We start from the raw sequence: 17,061 nt of genomic DNA, 5'->3' as shown, positions 1-17,061 counted from the left end.
GATCCCACGTGCTGCGGAGCGGCTGGGCCCGTGGGCCATGGCCGCTGGGCCTGCGCGTCCGGAGCCTGTGCTCTGCAACGGGAGAGGCCACAGCAGTGAGAGGCCCGCATACCGCAAAAAAAAAAAAAAAAAAAAAAAAAAAAAGCATAATTCAAAAGATATATTTAAATTTGTACTTTATATATTTTGAGAAAAAGCTTCCTATGATCTGGTAACAATTGGCTTTCCTTTTCACCTAACTTATTCATTGTTTTAATTAGCATTTTAGTAAACTACTTATACTAATTTTCCTATTCCTGTTTTCTGACACCTCCAGTAATAAAATAGTGACATTTTGAAGGAATTGGTTGAAAGACACCGGTCATATTCAGATTAAAGTTAAACACAAATTTAAAAAATGAAGCAACTGACAAAGGATTAATCTCCAAAATTTACAAGCAGCTCATGCAGCTCAATATCAAAAAGACAACCCAATCCAAAAATGGAGAAGACCTAAATAGACATTTCTCCAAAGAAGATATACAGATTGCCAACAAAAACTTGAAAGAATGCTCAATATCACTAATCATTAGAGAAATGCAAATCAAAACTACAATGAGGTATCACCCCATACCAATCAGAATGGCCATCACCAAAAAATCTACAAACAATAAATGCTGGAGAGAGTGTGGAGAAAAGGGAACCCTCTTGCACTGTTGGTAGGAATGTAAATTGGTACAGCCACTATGGAGAACAGTATGGAGTTTCCTTAAAAAACTAAAAATAGAACTACCATATGACCCAGCAATCCCACTACTGGGCATATACCCTGAGAAAACCATAATTCAAGAAGAGCCAAGTACCACAATGTTCATTGCAGCACTATTTACAATAACCAGGATATGGAAACAACCTAAGTGTCCATCAACAGATGAATGGATAAAGAAGATGTGGCACATATATATAATGGAATATTACTCCGTCATAAAAAGAAATGAAATTGAGTTATTTGTAGTGAGGTGGATGGACCTACAGTCTGTCATACAGAGTGAAGTAAGTCAGAAAGATAAAAACAAATACCATATGCTAACACATATATATGGAATCTAAAAAAAAAAGAAAAAAGAAAAAAATGGTTATAAAGAACCTAGGGGCAGCACAGGAATAAAGATGCAGACATGGAGAATGGACTTAAGGATATGGGGAGGGGGAAGGGTAAGCTGGAACGAAGTGAGAGAGTGGCAGGACATATATACACTACCAAATGTAAAATAGATAGCTAGTGGGAAGCAGCCGCATAGCACAGGGAGATCACCGTGGTGCTTTGTGTCCATCTAGAGGGGTGGGATAGGGAGGGTGGGAGGGAGACGCAAGAGGGAGGGAATATGGGGACATATATATATGTATAGCTGATTCACTTTGTTATAAAGCAGAAACGAATACAACATTGTAAAGCAATTATACTCCAATAATGTTAAAAAAAAAAAGTTGGGGAAGGGCCAGTGGATGGATGAAACAAGAAAGGCAGAATGCTGGGGATTGTTGAAGGTGGGTGGTGATGGGTATGTGGAGATTCACTGTACTCACCTCTAATTTGATGTGTTTTTGGAAATTTCCATAATAAAAAGATTTTTTTTTCAAAAAGAAAAAGAAATGACGAAATAAAGAAGATGAAGTGTTGCTTGGTCAATTAGGCTTAGATATAGGTTACAGCAACACCCCATACCAATGGGTGACTTGCTACCTATCTTTAAAAAAAGGTGCAAGGGAAGAATATCATTATGTATTACAGTGTTCCCATGACATGATGCCAACATTTATTCTGTATATTTTCTTGCCCAGAAAAGAAAATTTGAGAATCTTAAAGGATGGTGGTGGTTAATTTTATTTTGGGTTTTCATTATTATTGTCAGCCATAAAATTTGTAGGTTGATGACAGTGATGATGATGAAAATCTTAATAATAAAATTTTCATCATCATTAAGTTGAGGAGAGTTGTTCAATGACCAACAGACTTAAAGAAGATAAAAACCTGGGTTTCTGGCTTTGCCAGTTTGTTTCCATGGATGAGTCTTTCTATCTTCTTGAATCTCAGTTTCTTTATCTGAAAAAGTAATGGGTCATCCTAAATGATCTCAGTGGTTAATTTCTGTCTTCATGTACTGTGATTTTCTGATGTTTGCTGGGAGAGAATCTTCTTTACCTGGTCTCTGAGAAAGAAAAATGAAAAGGCACAAAATCGGATGTAAGAGCTGATGGCCGGGTCATAGAGGAATGTAGGGTTATTTGTACTCTCTTCTGTTTTATTCAGCTGTAGTTTCTGTAATAGATGAGCACAGTACCCCATGCGATTGGTACAGAGGAGCCATGGCTGATGCCGTTGTAGGGACATGGGGTTACCAAACAGGGCATGGATCCATGATCTTGGCGGCTACTCACGAGAGCCGTGAGATGGTTTAACCTTCATGAGGTAGCTTCGTGCACTTCCCACACCAATTCGTGATTCTAGTAACAGGTTTCAATGTATTTTAAGCAGATTTGTTTATTACAACCAACGCAGGTAAAGAGCGGTGTTAGTGGTTTTCAGAAACAAACATGTTTGGACATACTTTCAGGGAAAAGACGATTCTTACCTTTCCGCTTCCTTTATTTTTGATTGCAGAACTTCAGATGGTGGCAAGGTTGTTGGCACCATACAAGTCAGTGTCGTGAAGATGGGGGAGATTGAGGATGGGGAAGCCGACCACATCACGACAGATGTGCAGGGACAAAAGGTAGGGTCCCAGTCAGCTCACTGCACAGATTAAATTAGAAACGATCAGCTTTGCCAGCTGCCTGGATTGCCACTACCTCTGTGGGGTATGAAATCTCATTATTCCAAAGCTAAATGAGAAATCAGCTTTGGAATGGGAGTACCGTAAGTGTATCTCATCCTCGTAACCCGACAGCCTATTTGTATGGAACTGTGCAAAGCCATGCACCATTCAAAACATCATTCTCTTCATAGCTGGCTCCCATGTGGACACAGCCTCTTCTCAGTTCGAAAAAAAGTATTGATCACTGTTGCATCCTGCCGTAATTAACCCTATGTGAGATGCACGGAAGATTCTGGAAGGCCTATTGCCAAAAGTAACCACTTCTCCGCTCTCGAAATTCTCTTTGGAAAGAGATGCAATTTGAATTTGGATTTCGTTTTTACGTGAAGGAGGACAGATTTAACAACTCGGTGCCTTATGAAATTGCAGAGAGAGAAGCAGGAAGTAGTAAACGGTGGAGGGGGAGCTCTGCTTGAGGAGCGATGCCAGCTGGAAGCGAAGCAGCTTCCTTGAAGGCCAGGATAAAACCCCAATATTATCAATATCCAGGGCTTTTACTTGTTTTCTACTTTCTTTTCTTTAAGAGAGAGACTTGATATAAATATTAGTCTAAAGTTCTGTCTTAGGAATGTGATTGCCTGTTTTACTGAGACACAGGGGACAGATTTACAAACTGCTAATAGTTTTTTTTTCCCCAGGGAAATGAATTTGTTTGTGTACTAGAATGCCTACCTTTTCATAAATGAGCATTTTTTTAATGACAAGGTCTATTGTGACCTATTTTCTGGCTTAGTGTCGCTTATCTGGGAGCGTATTTTAATTTCTGGTACATCTACATGGGAGACGGTGCAGTGCTTATCTAACACTTAACAAATCATTAACTTTACCAAAAAAAGTAAAATAAAATCTAAACTGCCTTTCAAAAAAATATTGTTCTTGCCCAGCATAGGCTAGGGTCTTACCGCTTCCCCAAGCCTCATTCTTCTCTGTTCCCTACTATCCCTCAGAATATATTCCAGGCCACGAACACATTCCAGTGAGGTCCAATGTTTGAATCAGGTTGCTTGCAAATGTCAGGGCCATGGTGATGTCATGCAGCAGATCGTCTTAGGATGTGTGTATTTAAGATTATTGTCTTGTGGCTAGGTTCTGTCATTCAACCCTTGTTAGTTTTGGAATTCTACGTAAGACACCTATTAGTTACCACCACATAGATGCTTATACGTACTAAGATTAAGGAGGGAGGATTTGTAAGCTAAGAAGGTGGGGAGGGTGTGGGAGATGGGGATAGAATGAACTAAGGGCATGCGCTAGGAGACCAGGAGCTAAAACACTTCCCATCTCAAAGCAGGCCTGCTTTCCCTGTTCCCAGTCTATTACCAACCACCTCTTTATTTTTCTCAAAGCTGGCTCACCCCTTGACTCCTTTATAACGTTGCTATTATGGGGTAGCACAAATTGAATCATATTCTTTTCATAAATGGAGAACTTGACACCCAGGAATATGCCCCATCAAAGTCGTACATAATGTTTCTGACTTAGTAATGTGAACTTAAAAATAAAGACTTAACTGAGCCGTTCTTGAAATAGGCGGTGGTAGTGTCAGCAAGTACCTTGTAGGAGTCATAAGTGTACTAAAATGGTAAACCCATCAAGCAGTGTTGGTTTTAGCTCTGTCCTATTTGGATTCTTAGTAAACCTTGACCTCTTGTGAAGTCTTTTATAGAGTTACTATAAACCCTACTAGCAATCCCTAGGAACAGTCATGAAGGACATGTAATAAGGTCCACTATGCATGATATTTCGAAGAGTTATGTGGAAATAACTTTATCTTGGTGTTTTTCAAAGTTTAGTCAGAATCGTCAGAGGTGTTTGTTAGAAATTCAAATGTGGGGACCCTTTTGCAGATCTGCTAAATTAGAATCTCTGTGAAGTGTATTAACACAGTCTGTTACTAATAGCGATTTAAGTCCTGAAGTTAGTCAATGGCTGAAATATATGAAAAGACAAAGTAACTGAAATGGAGGTTATCCCTAAAACAACATCCCTCTCACTGCTTTGTGTGAATGGGGGAGAAAGAAATGGAACTACTCTTAAAACCATAGTCATGTATTGAGTGACACATGCTATCTCTCATTTATAAGGAGCAGCTAAAAGAGTCATACCTATGTTTATCAGCTTGGGATGTCATAATAAAATACCATAGACTTAAACAATGGAAATTTATTTTCTCACAGTTCTGAAAGGCTACGAAGTCCCAGATCATGGTGTCAGATGATTCAGTTCCTGGTGAATGTTCTCTTCCTGGCTTCCAGATTTCTTGCTGTGTCTTCACAAGGCTTTTCCTTGGCACAGATGCGCAGAGAGAGAGAGGGAGAGAGAGAGTGAACTCTGGTGTCTTCTCCTCTTCTTGTAAAGGACACCAGCCCTAGCATTAGGGTCCTACTCTTATGACCTCATTTAACCTTAATTACCTCCGTTAACGTCTTGTCTCCAAATACAGTTACATGGGACATTGGGACTTCAACATATGATTCTGAGGAACACAGTTCAGTTCATAACAATACCCCGATACAAAATATTACACTTTAATCTTGACTCTTACATTACCTCCAGAGCATGGAATAAAATATAAATGAAAAGCCAAACTCTTTCCTCTCACATACATTTACTTACTTGTTTCCTAAAACCGTATTATTATGCATTTTTTATCAAGGGAAGATTGTACAGAGGGTCATTCACCATATTATACTGGTTCAAACTTCTATTTCATATATACATACATAGAAATAGAACACAGGCATGTTAAAATCACATAGCAGTAGAAAGAAAAATTCACAAAAGGCCTACGAACATGGTCCTTTTACAAAGCTAACATAATAGGTGAAATATCACGTTAGGTATACCAAACTTCTATTTTTTAAATTTTGGGGTCATCTTTGACTCCTTTCTTCCTCTCATACCTACAGTCAGTATGTCAGCAAATCCTGTTGATTTTGACTTCTGAATAATCTAGAACCCAGTAACTCGTGAGCCCTTCACTATAACCAACATTGTCTATCACCTAGATTTTTGCAGTAGTCGCTTAAACGTCTCCCTGCCTCCCTCCATCCTCCTTCCCTGACCTCCCCCCAACACCGTCATAGTCCGTTTTCAGCACAGCACTTAGTAAAATGTAATGTGGAAGTTGTCATTCCTCCAATGGCCTCTCATCTTCCTGAAACTATAAACCCAAATTCTCACTTAAAGTCCTCTAAGTGTTGGCCCCCTTCATGTCCTTCACCTCCTCCTCTACTCTTCATTTTTGTTCATTTCAGTCCAGTCAGATTATCTTCTTTGATGCTCCTTGAACAGTCCATGTATATTTCCAAATTGGGTTCTTCAACTTTGTTATTCAGTCTACCCGTGAAACATTTTTCCCAGCAGCTGTGCTTCACTCCTTCACTTCCTCTGATCTTTATACAAAATCACTTTCTCACCGAAGACTTCTCTGCCACAATATCTAAAATTGCAATGCCTACCCAAAACTGTCTCTCTTTTCTGCATTATTTTTGTCCTTAGTACTTATCACTGTCCAACATTATATATCTTTTTAGTTTATCTCATATATTGTTTATTTCCCTCATTAGAATTAAACTTCCTAAGGGCAAGATATTTGTCTATTTTGTCCTCTCTTTAACCCTCAGCTCCCAGAGCAGAGTCTGACATGAGAAAAATGAATGAGTGAATAAATGAAGTCAATTTTACTTTGAAGGAATTAAATCCAAAATTGTCTCCAAGAAGGGAAAATACTTGGCTACATATAGCACTGTACAAACTGACCAGTCAATAAATAAAGCATGTAATAAAGATGTAGTGAAGAGTGTAGGATTATGAAGGAAAGAGGAAGAAATTAAATTTTAAAAAACCTTTGAAATAAGTAGTCAAGAAAAAATGCTACCAAGGAAAGGAGAACCAGGAAACAAAATCATCAAGTCAGGTGACAGATGAGAAAACTCATGTAAGTAAAAGCCAACAGGATCAACTGAGAGAGCCTAGTTCACCACTTTGCCTGCCCCAGAGATGCCCGGCCTTCTTGTTAGGGCAGGGGGGTTAACAATCCTCTGGTGAGGCTGATTAAACCCAGCTCCTGCCTTGTCTTCCCCTTTTGTTTAATGTCTATATTATATTTTAACGTTGCAGAGTTCTAATGATCAAAGTGGTAGTGATTTTTTTCAAAAAGAAGGAAAATGCCTTACTTATGACCATGGCAAAAATGGTATAAGTGGAGTAATAATATGTCTCCCTTTGACTGTGAACCTAACCCAGCTAGTCTTTTGATGACCTGCTGCCCTTAGGTTATTTTGACCCCATACTTTGAAGAGGTGTTTTAAGTGGACTTTCATCAGACTTAATCAGGGAAAAACTAGAGTCCTTGTGTAGCTAAGGACCAGCCTCCAAAGGTTTCCTCCCTTTATCTACCCTAAATATAAAAGTTGAAAATTATATAACAGGCCCTACTTATCTTCATAGAATATTAAAAGGCATATAATACTCATCATTTGTTCATCAAACAACACTACCTTCTATGTTCTAGGCATTGGACTAGTTTCTGGGTATTCAGCAATGAACCAAATAGACACGGATGCCACCTTCTGGGGAAGTAACAGTATAAAAGAAAGTAATATACTGTTGATCCGATGGTGCTGTGTTCTATAGGAAAAATAAGACAGAGTGCAAGGACTAGAGAGTGCTGGGCTATGGCCTTTTTAAACTGGATGGTCAAGGATAGATTCACTGGTAATGTGATATTTGAGCTGAAACATGCAAGAAAGAAGGGAACAAGACGTGGATATCTGAAAGGAATAGGAATTGTAGACAGAGTGAATAGCAAGAGCAAAGGTCTTGAGGAGACAAGATGCTTGCGGTGTTGAAGGAGCAGCAAGGAGGCCAGTGTGGTTGGAACTGAGGGGTCAAGGAGCAGAGTGGTAGGAGTTGAGGACAGAGGTTCATGGGGCAGGGAAGACCGACTCCCATGAAGGTGTTAGACTCTGGGCTATGTGTAAAGACAGTTGAGGAGCTGTGAGTATAGGTATGAAATCTGATTCATGTTTAAGAGGACTGTTACGGCTGCTGTGTCGACTAGGGCATGAAAGGAGGCAAGGACAGAAGAATGGAGTCTGATTATTATGAAGTTTCAGGGGAGAAGTGCAGATGAGCTGGATCAGGGTGTGACTGATGGAGAAAGTGGAGACGTGGCCAGACTCCAGGGTGAAAGGCTAGCAAAAAATAGAACTACCATTTTCACAGAAACAAATGGACACTTCTCCAAAGTAGACATACAGATGGCCAACGAACACATGAAAAGATACTCAATCACTAACCATTAGAAACACGCAAATCAAAACCACAATGAGGCATCACCTCACACTTCTCAGAATGGCCATCATCAAAAAATCTACAAACAATAAATGCTGGAGAAGGTGTGGAGAAAAGGGAACCCTCTTGCACTGTTGGTGGGAATGTAAATTGATACAGTCCTATGCAGAACAGTATGGAGGTTCCTTAAAAAACTAAAAATAGAACTACCATATGACCCAGCAATCCCATTGCTGGGTATATACCCTGAGAAAACCATAATTCAAAAAGAGTCATGTACCACAATGTTCATTGCAGCTCTATTTAAAATAGCCAGAACGTGGAAGCAACTTAAGTGTCCATCAGCAGATGAATGGATAAAGAAGATGTGGCACATATATACAATGGAATATTACTCAGCCATAAAAAGAAATGAAACTGAGTTATTTGTAATAAGCTGGATGGACCTAGAGTCTGTCATACAGAGTGAAGTAAGTCAGAAAGAGAAAAACAAATACCATATGCTAATGGACATATATGGAATCTAAAGAAACGACACTGATGAACCTAGTAGCAGGGCAGGAATAAAGATGCAGGCATAGAGAATGGACTTGAGGACACAGGGAGGGGGAAGGGTAAGCTGGGACGAAGTGAGAGAGTGGCATGGACATATGTACACTACCAAGTGTAAAATAGATAGCTAGTGGGAAGCAGCAGCATAACACAGGGAGATCAGCTCGGTGCTTTGTGACCACCTAGATGGGTGGGATAGGGAGGGTGGGAGGGAGATGCAAGAGGGAGGGGATATGGGGATATATGTACACATATAGCTGATTCACTTTGTTGTGCAGCAGAAACTAACACAACATTGTAAAGCAGTTATACTCCAATGAAGATATATATACATATATTAAAAAAAACAACACTGAGAGTAGCAGTTGGAGGAAGACAGGAGATTTTGAGATATTACATTTGACATTCCTCTTAGACATCCAAGTATGGATATATCTAAGCAGTTGGAGGTTCAAGTCAGAATTCAGGTGAGATGTCCAAGCTAGAATTATATATTTGTGAGTCATCAAATGATATTTGGATGGTATTTAAACCATGAGACTGAATGAGATCACAAAAGCATAGCAATTCTCATATTTTACACTCTTCAAATTTATATTTATGTGGATGTTATCTATTGATATTTACTGTATTAGAGATTTTGCTTATTTGGATTATATCTGTAGACATTTATCATATTAGAAACTCAAACAAGAAACGTTTAAAACAGAAGAGTACATAAGCACACATACCATTAACTGTCAAATGATTGTGTCATGTAGCTTCTAGAAAATTCTACCGTATGCTTATAAGAGAGAGGGAAACAGACAGGAATTCCCTGGCGATCCAGTGGTTAGGACTCTATGCTTTCACTTCCAAGGGCTTGGGTTCAATCCCTGGTCGGGGACCTAAAATCCCCCAAGCCACACGCCCCCCCAAAGAAAAAGAGAAGGAAACAGACAAATAATATTTTAGTATTAATATGAAAATAAAGTTGTCTTCGCCCTGTGCTAGATGCTTCAAAGGGCGCAAAGACAAAAGTTATCAGGGACAGGAGACTTCAGGCCAAACTTTGCAAAGCGTGATTGATGGAATAAATCAACAGATGTGAAAGTACTTGGCTATGAAGTGTTGGTCTTGATGGATTCATACAGAGCTTTATGATTATTGTTCATACAATATTGCTAATTTTCTAGATCAGTGCATGGCAAATTGATATGTTAGCTGAGAGTCAAAATCATTTAGCTCCAAGAATTTTACATATCATATGTTTCGTCTGCTTGGCCACACGTACCATCAAATGACACTTTTTAAACTATTAATCAAAATCAATAGGCTTATGGCGCTACATCTGGTACAAAAAGCATGTGATGTTTGTTATTCCTGCTCAGAATCACAAATGTAAAGTTATTACATTGAGAGCACACACCATGTAAGTGTGTAATGCTGCAAATATCCATCACAATAATAGCAATGAACAGAAATAGCTGAAGCTTCTTAAGCACAGATTCCACATCATGTCCATCTTTGCATTCTCTGTAGCAATCAGCACAGTGCAAAAAGATTCTAGTGTGGGCTTCCTGGTAGCGCAGTGGTTGAGAGTCCGTCTGCCGATGCAGGGGTCATGGGTTCGTGCCCTGGTCTGGGAGGATCCCACATGCCGCGGAGCGGCTGGGCCCGTGAGCCATGGCCGCTGGGCCTGCGCATCCGGAGCCTGTGCTCCGCAACGGGAGAGGCCACAGCAGTGAAGGGCCCGCGTACCGCAAAAAAAAAAAAAAAAAAAAAAAAAAAAAAGATTCTAAGGTCAATGTAAAAAAAAAAACTTTAAACAGTAAAATAAAAACGACCTAAGGAAATAAGAAATAAGGTTCTTGGCTTTGAAAACTTTCAGTCTAAATAAAGAGACAGAAAAGGTACACTCAGGAAACAATTGAAGAAAATAATTGCTGAGTCCAAATATGAAAATATTTATTAATTTAGTAAATATTTATTGGATATTTTCTGTTTATGTTCCATGGATTTAAATCTTGAGAGCATTCTGAATAGTAGAGTTGTAAAATACAATGTAAGAATATTAGTTTAAAATTGTCCTAAATATCAGCCTTCCAGTGTGAATGGAAGATATGAATATATAAAAGTCATATGTCTCTATTCATTTGGTGGAATAAAACGGGCCTTTTGTTAGGAAACAGAAAGTTATCTTTGATTTCAAAGAGGCAGGGTTGCCTCCATAAAGGGAAGCAGTTTCTCAGGGTAATAGCCTGATCTCTGTGAATTATGGACTTCTTCACTAAAAAGCTTTAGTCTAAACCATTCCTATAAGTTATATTGTAGATGATGATCTTCTTTGGGCAAGGAAGATGACTTAGAGCTGTATACCAAGTTATTATGTGGAAGGATGTCAGGGACAAAGCATGAAAGGATTTGAGGACCAGTCTGAGAATATTGGATTTGATTGGACCGTAAATAACCATTATATACATTCTAGAACAGAACATTGATATGACGAACATGATGTTTACAAAAGATTACTTTAACATCCCTATGTAGGCTGAAAGAAGTCGAGAAAACGTTGCAAGTAAGAGAAATAAAGAATTTTAAGTATGTCCAAGCATCCTTGCACATTGCTGCAGTGATTTGGGAAGTACATCTCCAAAATAGCTGTGGATTAAAAGAAGGGATCACCTCTGACTTTTGGTTGGTGGGGAAAATGATTTAGAGAACATAAAGTTGTAAGAGCTGTTTGCAGTTATTCATTTTTTCGGTAAACTAGGATCTCAATATAAGCACTAAAGAAAGTATGAAAGCACATTTTTCTCCATCAAGAAATTTCCTGAGTAATGTGATGAATGTCATGATAGAGGAATGAGTAGTGGGCTTTAAGAATACAGAAAGGGCTTCCCCTGGTGACGCAGTGGTTGAGAGTCCACCTGCCGATGCAGGAGACACGGGTTCGTGTCCCGATCCAGGAAGATCCCACATGCGGCGGAGCGGCTGGGCCCGTGAGCCATGGCCGCTGAGCCTGCGCGTCCGGAGCACGTGCTCCGCGACGGGAGAGAGGCCACAGCAGTGAAAGGCCTGCGTACCGCAAAAAAAAAGATTACAGAAAGTAACATTTAAATCAATGTTTTAAGTCATTTGTCTTCCTTCTCAAAATGCTTCAGGAACATAATACATTCTATCATGAACAGTGACCTCGGTGGTGGTGAATCTCAAGGAGGGGGGCACTCCCCGGAGAAGGAACGGAGGTGGGTCACAGATAGTTAGAACAGTTGGGAACTAGCGCAGGCAATTCTGATACATCCTACTAGGGAGGGCAGTCTGGGCCCTTGGAGACTCTTGACAACACCATGCTTGCTAGAGAAGGATGGCTGTTTCCCTTAGAACTCTTCACCCAGAGAACTTTCTGGGGTTTTGTCTGTTTGTTTTGTTTTTGTTTGCATTTGTTTGTTTATGTCTGATGTATTTGCTCTAAAAATTTACTTTCCTCTTTCTCCCAGGCCTCCTTTTTCTTCTCTGGGGCCGGGCGGTGGGCGGTTGCTAGAGGTAAAAGGAAAGTCATCTGAAGAAATAATTACTGGTCTCTGTCTATGTGAATATAGGTTTCTTGTCAGTCTCTCTGGGGCCAGAAAAGTTTTGCTTCCTCTGTTAGTTACAGTTGCATAGGAGGTTGAAGCAGAGTCCCATGCTTAGGGATGGCTTATCTGAGATAGTATCTCCCACCTATGGTTTACTCATTAGGAACATGGCAAGGTGCTGTCTGTGTCTCTCTTCTCTCCTTCTGTCCAGAGAAGTGTCGGTGCTGTAAAGGATCGTGAGCTGAATCTATTTATCATGGATTAATAGATCCATGATCTCTGGATCCACTTATTTATAAATTGCTTTTTCATAAATCAGACATCAGCTTATTTATAAAGTATCCTCATACTTTATGAGCAAGTGTTTGCATCATTTCGCCAGAAACAAGCATCTCTTTTTGCCTTATGAAATTAGTTGCTGTAACATATTTTATTTTTTATTTAAAGTTGCTTTACTTAAATGCCAGAAGATAATTTGCTTTTTACTGATCGAAAATCAACCCAGGCAACAGAAATACAAAGCCATTCAGCTTGTCATAGGTGATTTGCTATAGGAGGAGCCTATCTCTAGCATGCGGATAATCCTTTTCCACAAAGAAAGTACAAACTTTGTTTCCTAAGTAGTCTTTAACTGGAACTGAAATGTAGTCTATAATTGTATAATATAATCATATTATATATAAATGTAAGTAAATAATCACAAGTTAAACAAGGTTCATTGTAAAGATAAAGCTAAAAATAGTTTTACAAAAATGTTTGTTCAGAACTTTTTGAAACTGTGTGCATGGCCTCATGTTTTGCAAATAAAAAAAAGAATCTCATTTCTTATTTGATCATTTTCAAATATGTTTTCTTTTCTCTTTTATTCCTTCTTAGTGTGCACTGGTGTGTGAATGTACAGCCCCAGAAAGTGTGAGCAGAAAAGATAACCTACCTTTTTTGAACGCAGGTATGTACCTCAGGTTTGGAAACTTACATTCATTTCATATGAACATACATTTTATTCTTCTGTGAACTCAATACTGAATCTGAGCAGCATTCTTACAGAACCATATTGGTAATCATGGGAGTCAGCGGAGTGGTGTTAGACTTGACAATTCTGTAAGAAAGATATATAATATATATAAATACATGTATATATCTGGCTGTATGGCAAAACAAATTCCTTTTAGCTATTGGATTTTGTATCATCTGAAATGGGATATTAGAAGAGAGAGTATTAGAAATGTCAAGCTCTTAATTAGTTTGAGTTTTAGTTTATTACTTTTAATGAAGTTGTTGAAACAGTATGTATATGGATTCAGTAGGAAAAATTCGTATACACATTTGTACATTCCTGAGTGTGTGTGTACACATATGTGTGTGTGTGTGTGTGTGTGTGTGTGTATAGTGTTACTTATAGTAATATATTTGAATTTCAACAAGGAACTAAACAATGTGATAAATGATGACTTTGAGACATCTGGTAAAATTACAAAATATGCGAGAATATTTATCTATAAATTATGGAACTGATTTTTGACTGATAACATAAATTATGTTACCAGTAGTGATAATAATGGCAAATAAGTGGCAGGCAAGATGCCACTCATATGCCTTGCCTTACCTTGCTTTCTGATGTGTGCTATGTGTGCTGTGAAGAAGGCAGTATTATTATCTCCATTTTACAGATGAGGAAATTGCTCAAGGTCACTACCTAGTGAATAGCAGGTCCAGAATTTAAATCCAGTTTTAATCACAAGGACTTTGCTCTTCATTAACAGGTCATGCTATTACTAAAAAGCCATTAATTAAAAAGTTGGTGTAACGATAGAATAAACCTTAATATTTTTCTAGCCTTCTATGTTGTACATTTCAACAGTGACATGGATAGCATGATAATCAGATTAATGAGTGATACAAACTTCAAAGGCTTACTAATACATTACCCCTAAACTATTAGCAATTTTCCCCTGCAGGAAGCCACGGGATGGAGAAAGACAGGCAACCTTTTGACTCAAAGAACTCAAAATAAAATATAGCAATAAAAAAACCATTAAATGTACTTATTAGAATGAAGGATTAAACCAAAGAAGAGCAGCTGCTTCTCAACCTATGACCAAGTGACATGATTTTTTAAAATTTTTATTAAGGATGTAATACCAGGAGGGACATTCATTAAACAGTGAATGGGCGACCTGGACAGCTAGACCAGCCATGTACCATAAAGTACTTTATAAGTTATCCATGTGGATAAAATAACTAATGTATCCTCAAAGGGTCTTCCTCACATATATTTTTTTCACCTGAAAGTTGACCAAACCTTTAGTCCTTTATTTCAATATATCCAGATAATCTATTTACCAGATGTCAATTTTGAGAAATAAAAGTGAATGTTGGAGATACTACATTCATGTTAAATGCAGTTTGAATGAATCAAATTATCATCAGAATCATCTACACTGTAATTATAAGACACTTTTTAAGTGACTCACTCATGTGAACCTTGTAATTTTTTATGCCCACAAAGAGAAATGCCATTTAAAAAAACTGATTGGTTTAATATAAATTTCAAAGAGAAAGAGAAAAATGGCTTCCGGAGTCAGAAAATATATCACCTAAGGAAGAAGAGACAAAGGGAACATAGTGAAAAGTAAATCTGCACCTCCTAATTCTTGTGCCATAAAATCTGCAAGGCATGAATCTTGGAAGCGTACTAACTCTTCCAAGTTACTACGGTACAATTCCTAACATATGAACTGTAATATGACAAAAAGTGACCTGGAAGTGATGGAAGCAGCTGCATTCTGCAATTTAAATATACTCAGTGGAGTGAAAGATGATTGATTACTGCTTTTCCCTTTTCCTGGAGGTGACAGTTTCGGTGGTGATTCTCCACTTAGCTCCGATGATATTTCTCAATATCCTTAGTCCAGGCAATCCGGAAGCGCCTAGAATATATTTGCCACAAATACTTTCTATGAGCCTTATATCAGGCAGAGACAAGGCTAAACGACAGGCAAATGTTATAAAAGCTAGTTTTTTTTTAAAAAAGTTATTTTAAAGTACAACTAAGTGCTATATATGAAATGTTTCTGTTCTAAGTGTGTTGTGCACGTATAGCATATGTAGCTAGACTATGTGCCTATGACTTTGGTCTGTGTGTACCTTGGTCTTTTGTTCTATTTATTTATCTGTCTAAACTCAGCAACCTTGGAATTAATCCACTATATTCCCATCTGGTATTTTTTCAAAATCTTTAGGTGAAGGGAGTTATTGACATTCTTCTCAAGTCTCTGTATTCATGTATTATGTGGAACTTGCCAGTATCAAGTGAGTGATGAAGTTCTTACTGAGTGAGTGCAAGAGGATGTCATAGCTCATAGCTGCTCCTGATTATTCTATTTATATCTCTAGAGGTTTAATGCATGACTTGGGAAATTCACTTATCTATTGTGAGACTACAAAGAAAAAGCTCTTCCCCCTCGGGCCTCACCTTTTTCATGCCCTGTTTGCCTCTCAAGTTGAATGTATATGTTGGGAGCCTGGGGAGATGAGGGCAGGAAGAGAAAAGAGATGAGGAGGAGGAGAGGGGGCAGAATTTACAATTCCATAAAAAGGATATATAAATACCTTAGTTACAGGAGAAAACAAATCCCTTTCCGCTGTTGGCTTTTATATTCTCTGAAACAGGAAAGCACTAGAAGGTACAATATTAGAATTGTGAGGTTCTCATTTTGCTTAATTTTATAATTCTGTAGTTCATCAAATAAAGTTGTTAAAATAATAGACTTACCCGTTTAATTATTGGTTTATTCATGTAAGCAAATGGTAGTGAAAACACTTAGCACTGTTTGTTGTTGAGGTATTGTTTGGGGCATGGGGGTAGGGGAAGTTATTTTGAACAGATGGAAGTGTAGACAGCAGAGTCTCTTCTCTGGTCACAGAGTTGGGTGTCCTACTAAGTCTCATCAACTGAGAGGTGCCTTGCCTACAACGGAACAAGAACAAATGTGCTCTGGTGGTCTTAATATCAAGCACTCTTGAAATAAAAGAATTTATTACTCTCCCTAAAAATTACTATGAAATTCTCATTTTAAGTTTTTTCCTGCCTCATATGGCACCATAGATTTTTTTTTTTTTTTGCGGTACGCGGGCCTCTCATTGTTGTGGCCTCTCCCGTTGGGGACCACAGGCTCCGGACACGCAGGCTCAGCGGCCATGGCTCACGGGCCCAGCCATTGCGCGGCATGTGGGATCCTCCCGGACCGGGGCACGAACCCGCGTCCCCTGCATCGGCAGGTGGACTCTCAACCACTGCGCCACCAGGGAAGACCGGCACCATAGATTTTAACTGCCTTTCACAATACCACACAGCTGAACTGAATATTGGGTGACATTCTCCTCACTACCACCTCATGTAAAGCAAGGCATGACAGTATTTTAGGAGATATTCTGAGAGACATTGAAAAATATTTCCCTCTATAGTCATTTGGAGTCCTGAGGATTTCCAGCCAAAAAACAAATCCCATTTTCCCCGTTTTTTCTTTTCATTCATGAGGTACTAAATCAACCACCTAGTCAAATTTTAGATCATATCAGTTTATGCTAACAAAGATATCTCTGTTGTATTTTCTCCATACTAGTTTAAATAGATTTTGCCCTTGTATTTATAACTCTATGATGTGTAAAATATGGGACCATCTTGGCTTATAACATTAGCCCTTTGTCCTTTATACTTACTTACCAGATTTCTTTGCCCTTTGCTGTTTTAACAAATCCAATGGAGTCCATTGTCTACTGAAAAAAAAAAAAAAAAC

General features: G+C 38.6%; 1 protein-coding gene across 13 annotated transcripts in view; it reads left to right on the top strand.

Annotated features, from left to right (window-relative positions):
- The window catches only part of INPP4B (inositol polyphosphate-4-phosphatase type II B), a 737,042-nt gene that overhangs the window by 528,516 nt on the left and 191,465 nt on the right, over positions 1–17,061 (top strand). For 10 of the 13 annotated variants that reach the window (XM_067035581.1, XM_059066760.2, XM_067035586.1 and 7 more), the window contains 2 exons: positions 2,642–2,753; positions 13,139–13,211. In XM_067035581.1, coding sequence (XP_066891682.1) covers positions 2,642–2,753; positions 13,139–13,211 — 185 coding nt within the window. The remainder of the gene's footprint in view (positions 1–2,641; positions 2,754–13,138; positions 13,212–17,061) is intronic. The other 3 variants (XM_067035588.1, XM_067035590.1, XM_067035589.1) reach the window with 1 other exon arrangement.

This window comes from Kogia breviceps, chromosome 6 (assembly GCF_026419965.1).
Source record: "Kogia breviceps isolate mKogBre1 chromosome 6, mKogBre1 haplotype 1, whole genome shotgun sequence".
NCBI lineage: Eukaryota > Metazoa > Chordata > Mammalia > Artiodactyla > Physeteridae > Kogia > Kogia breviceps.
The sequence above is the reverse complement of the archived record's forward strand: the minus strand, read 5'-3'. Positions and strand labels throughout refer to the sequence as shown.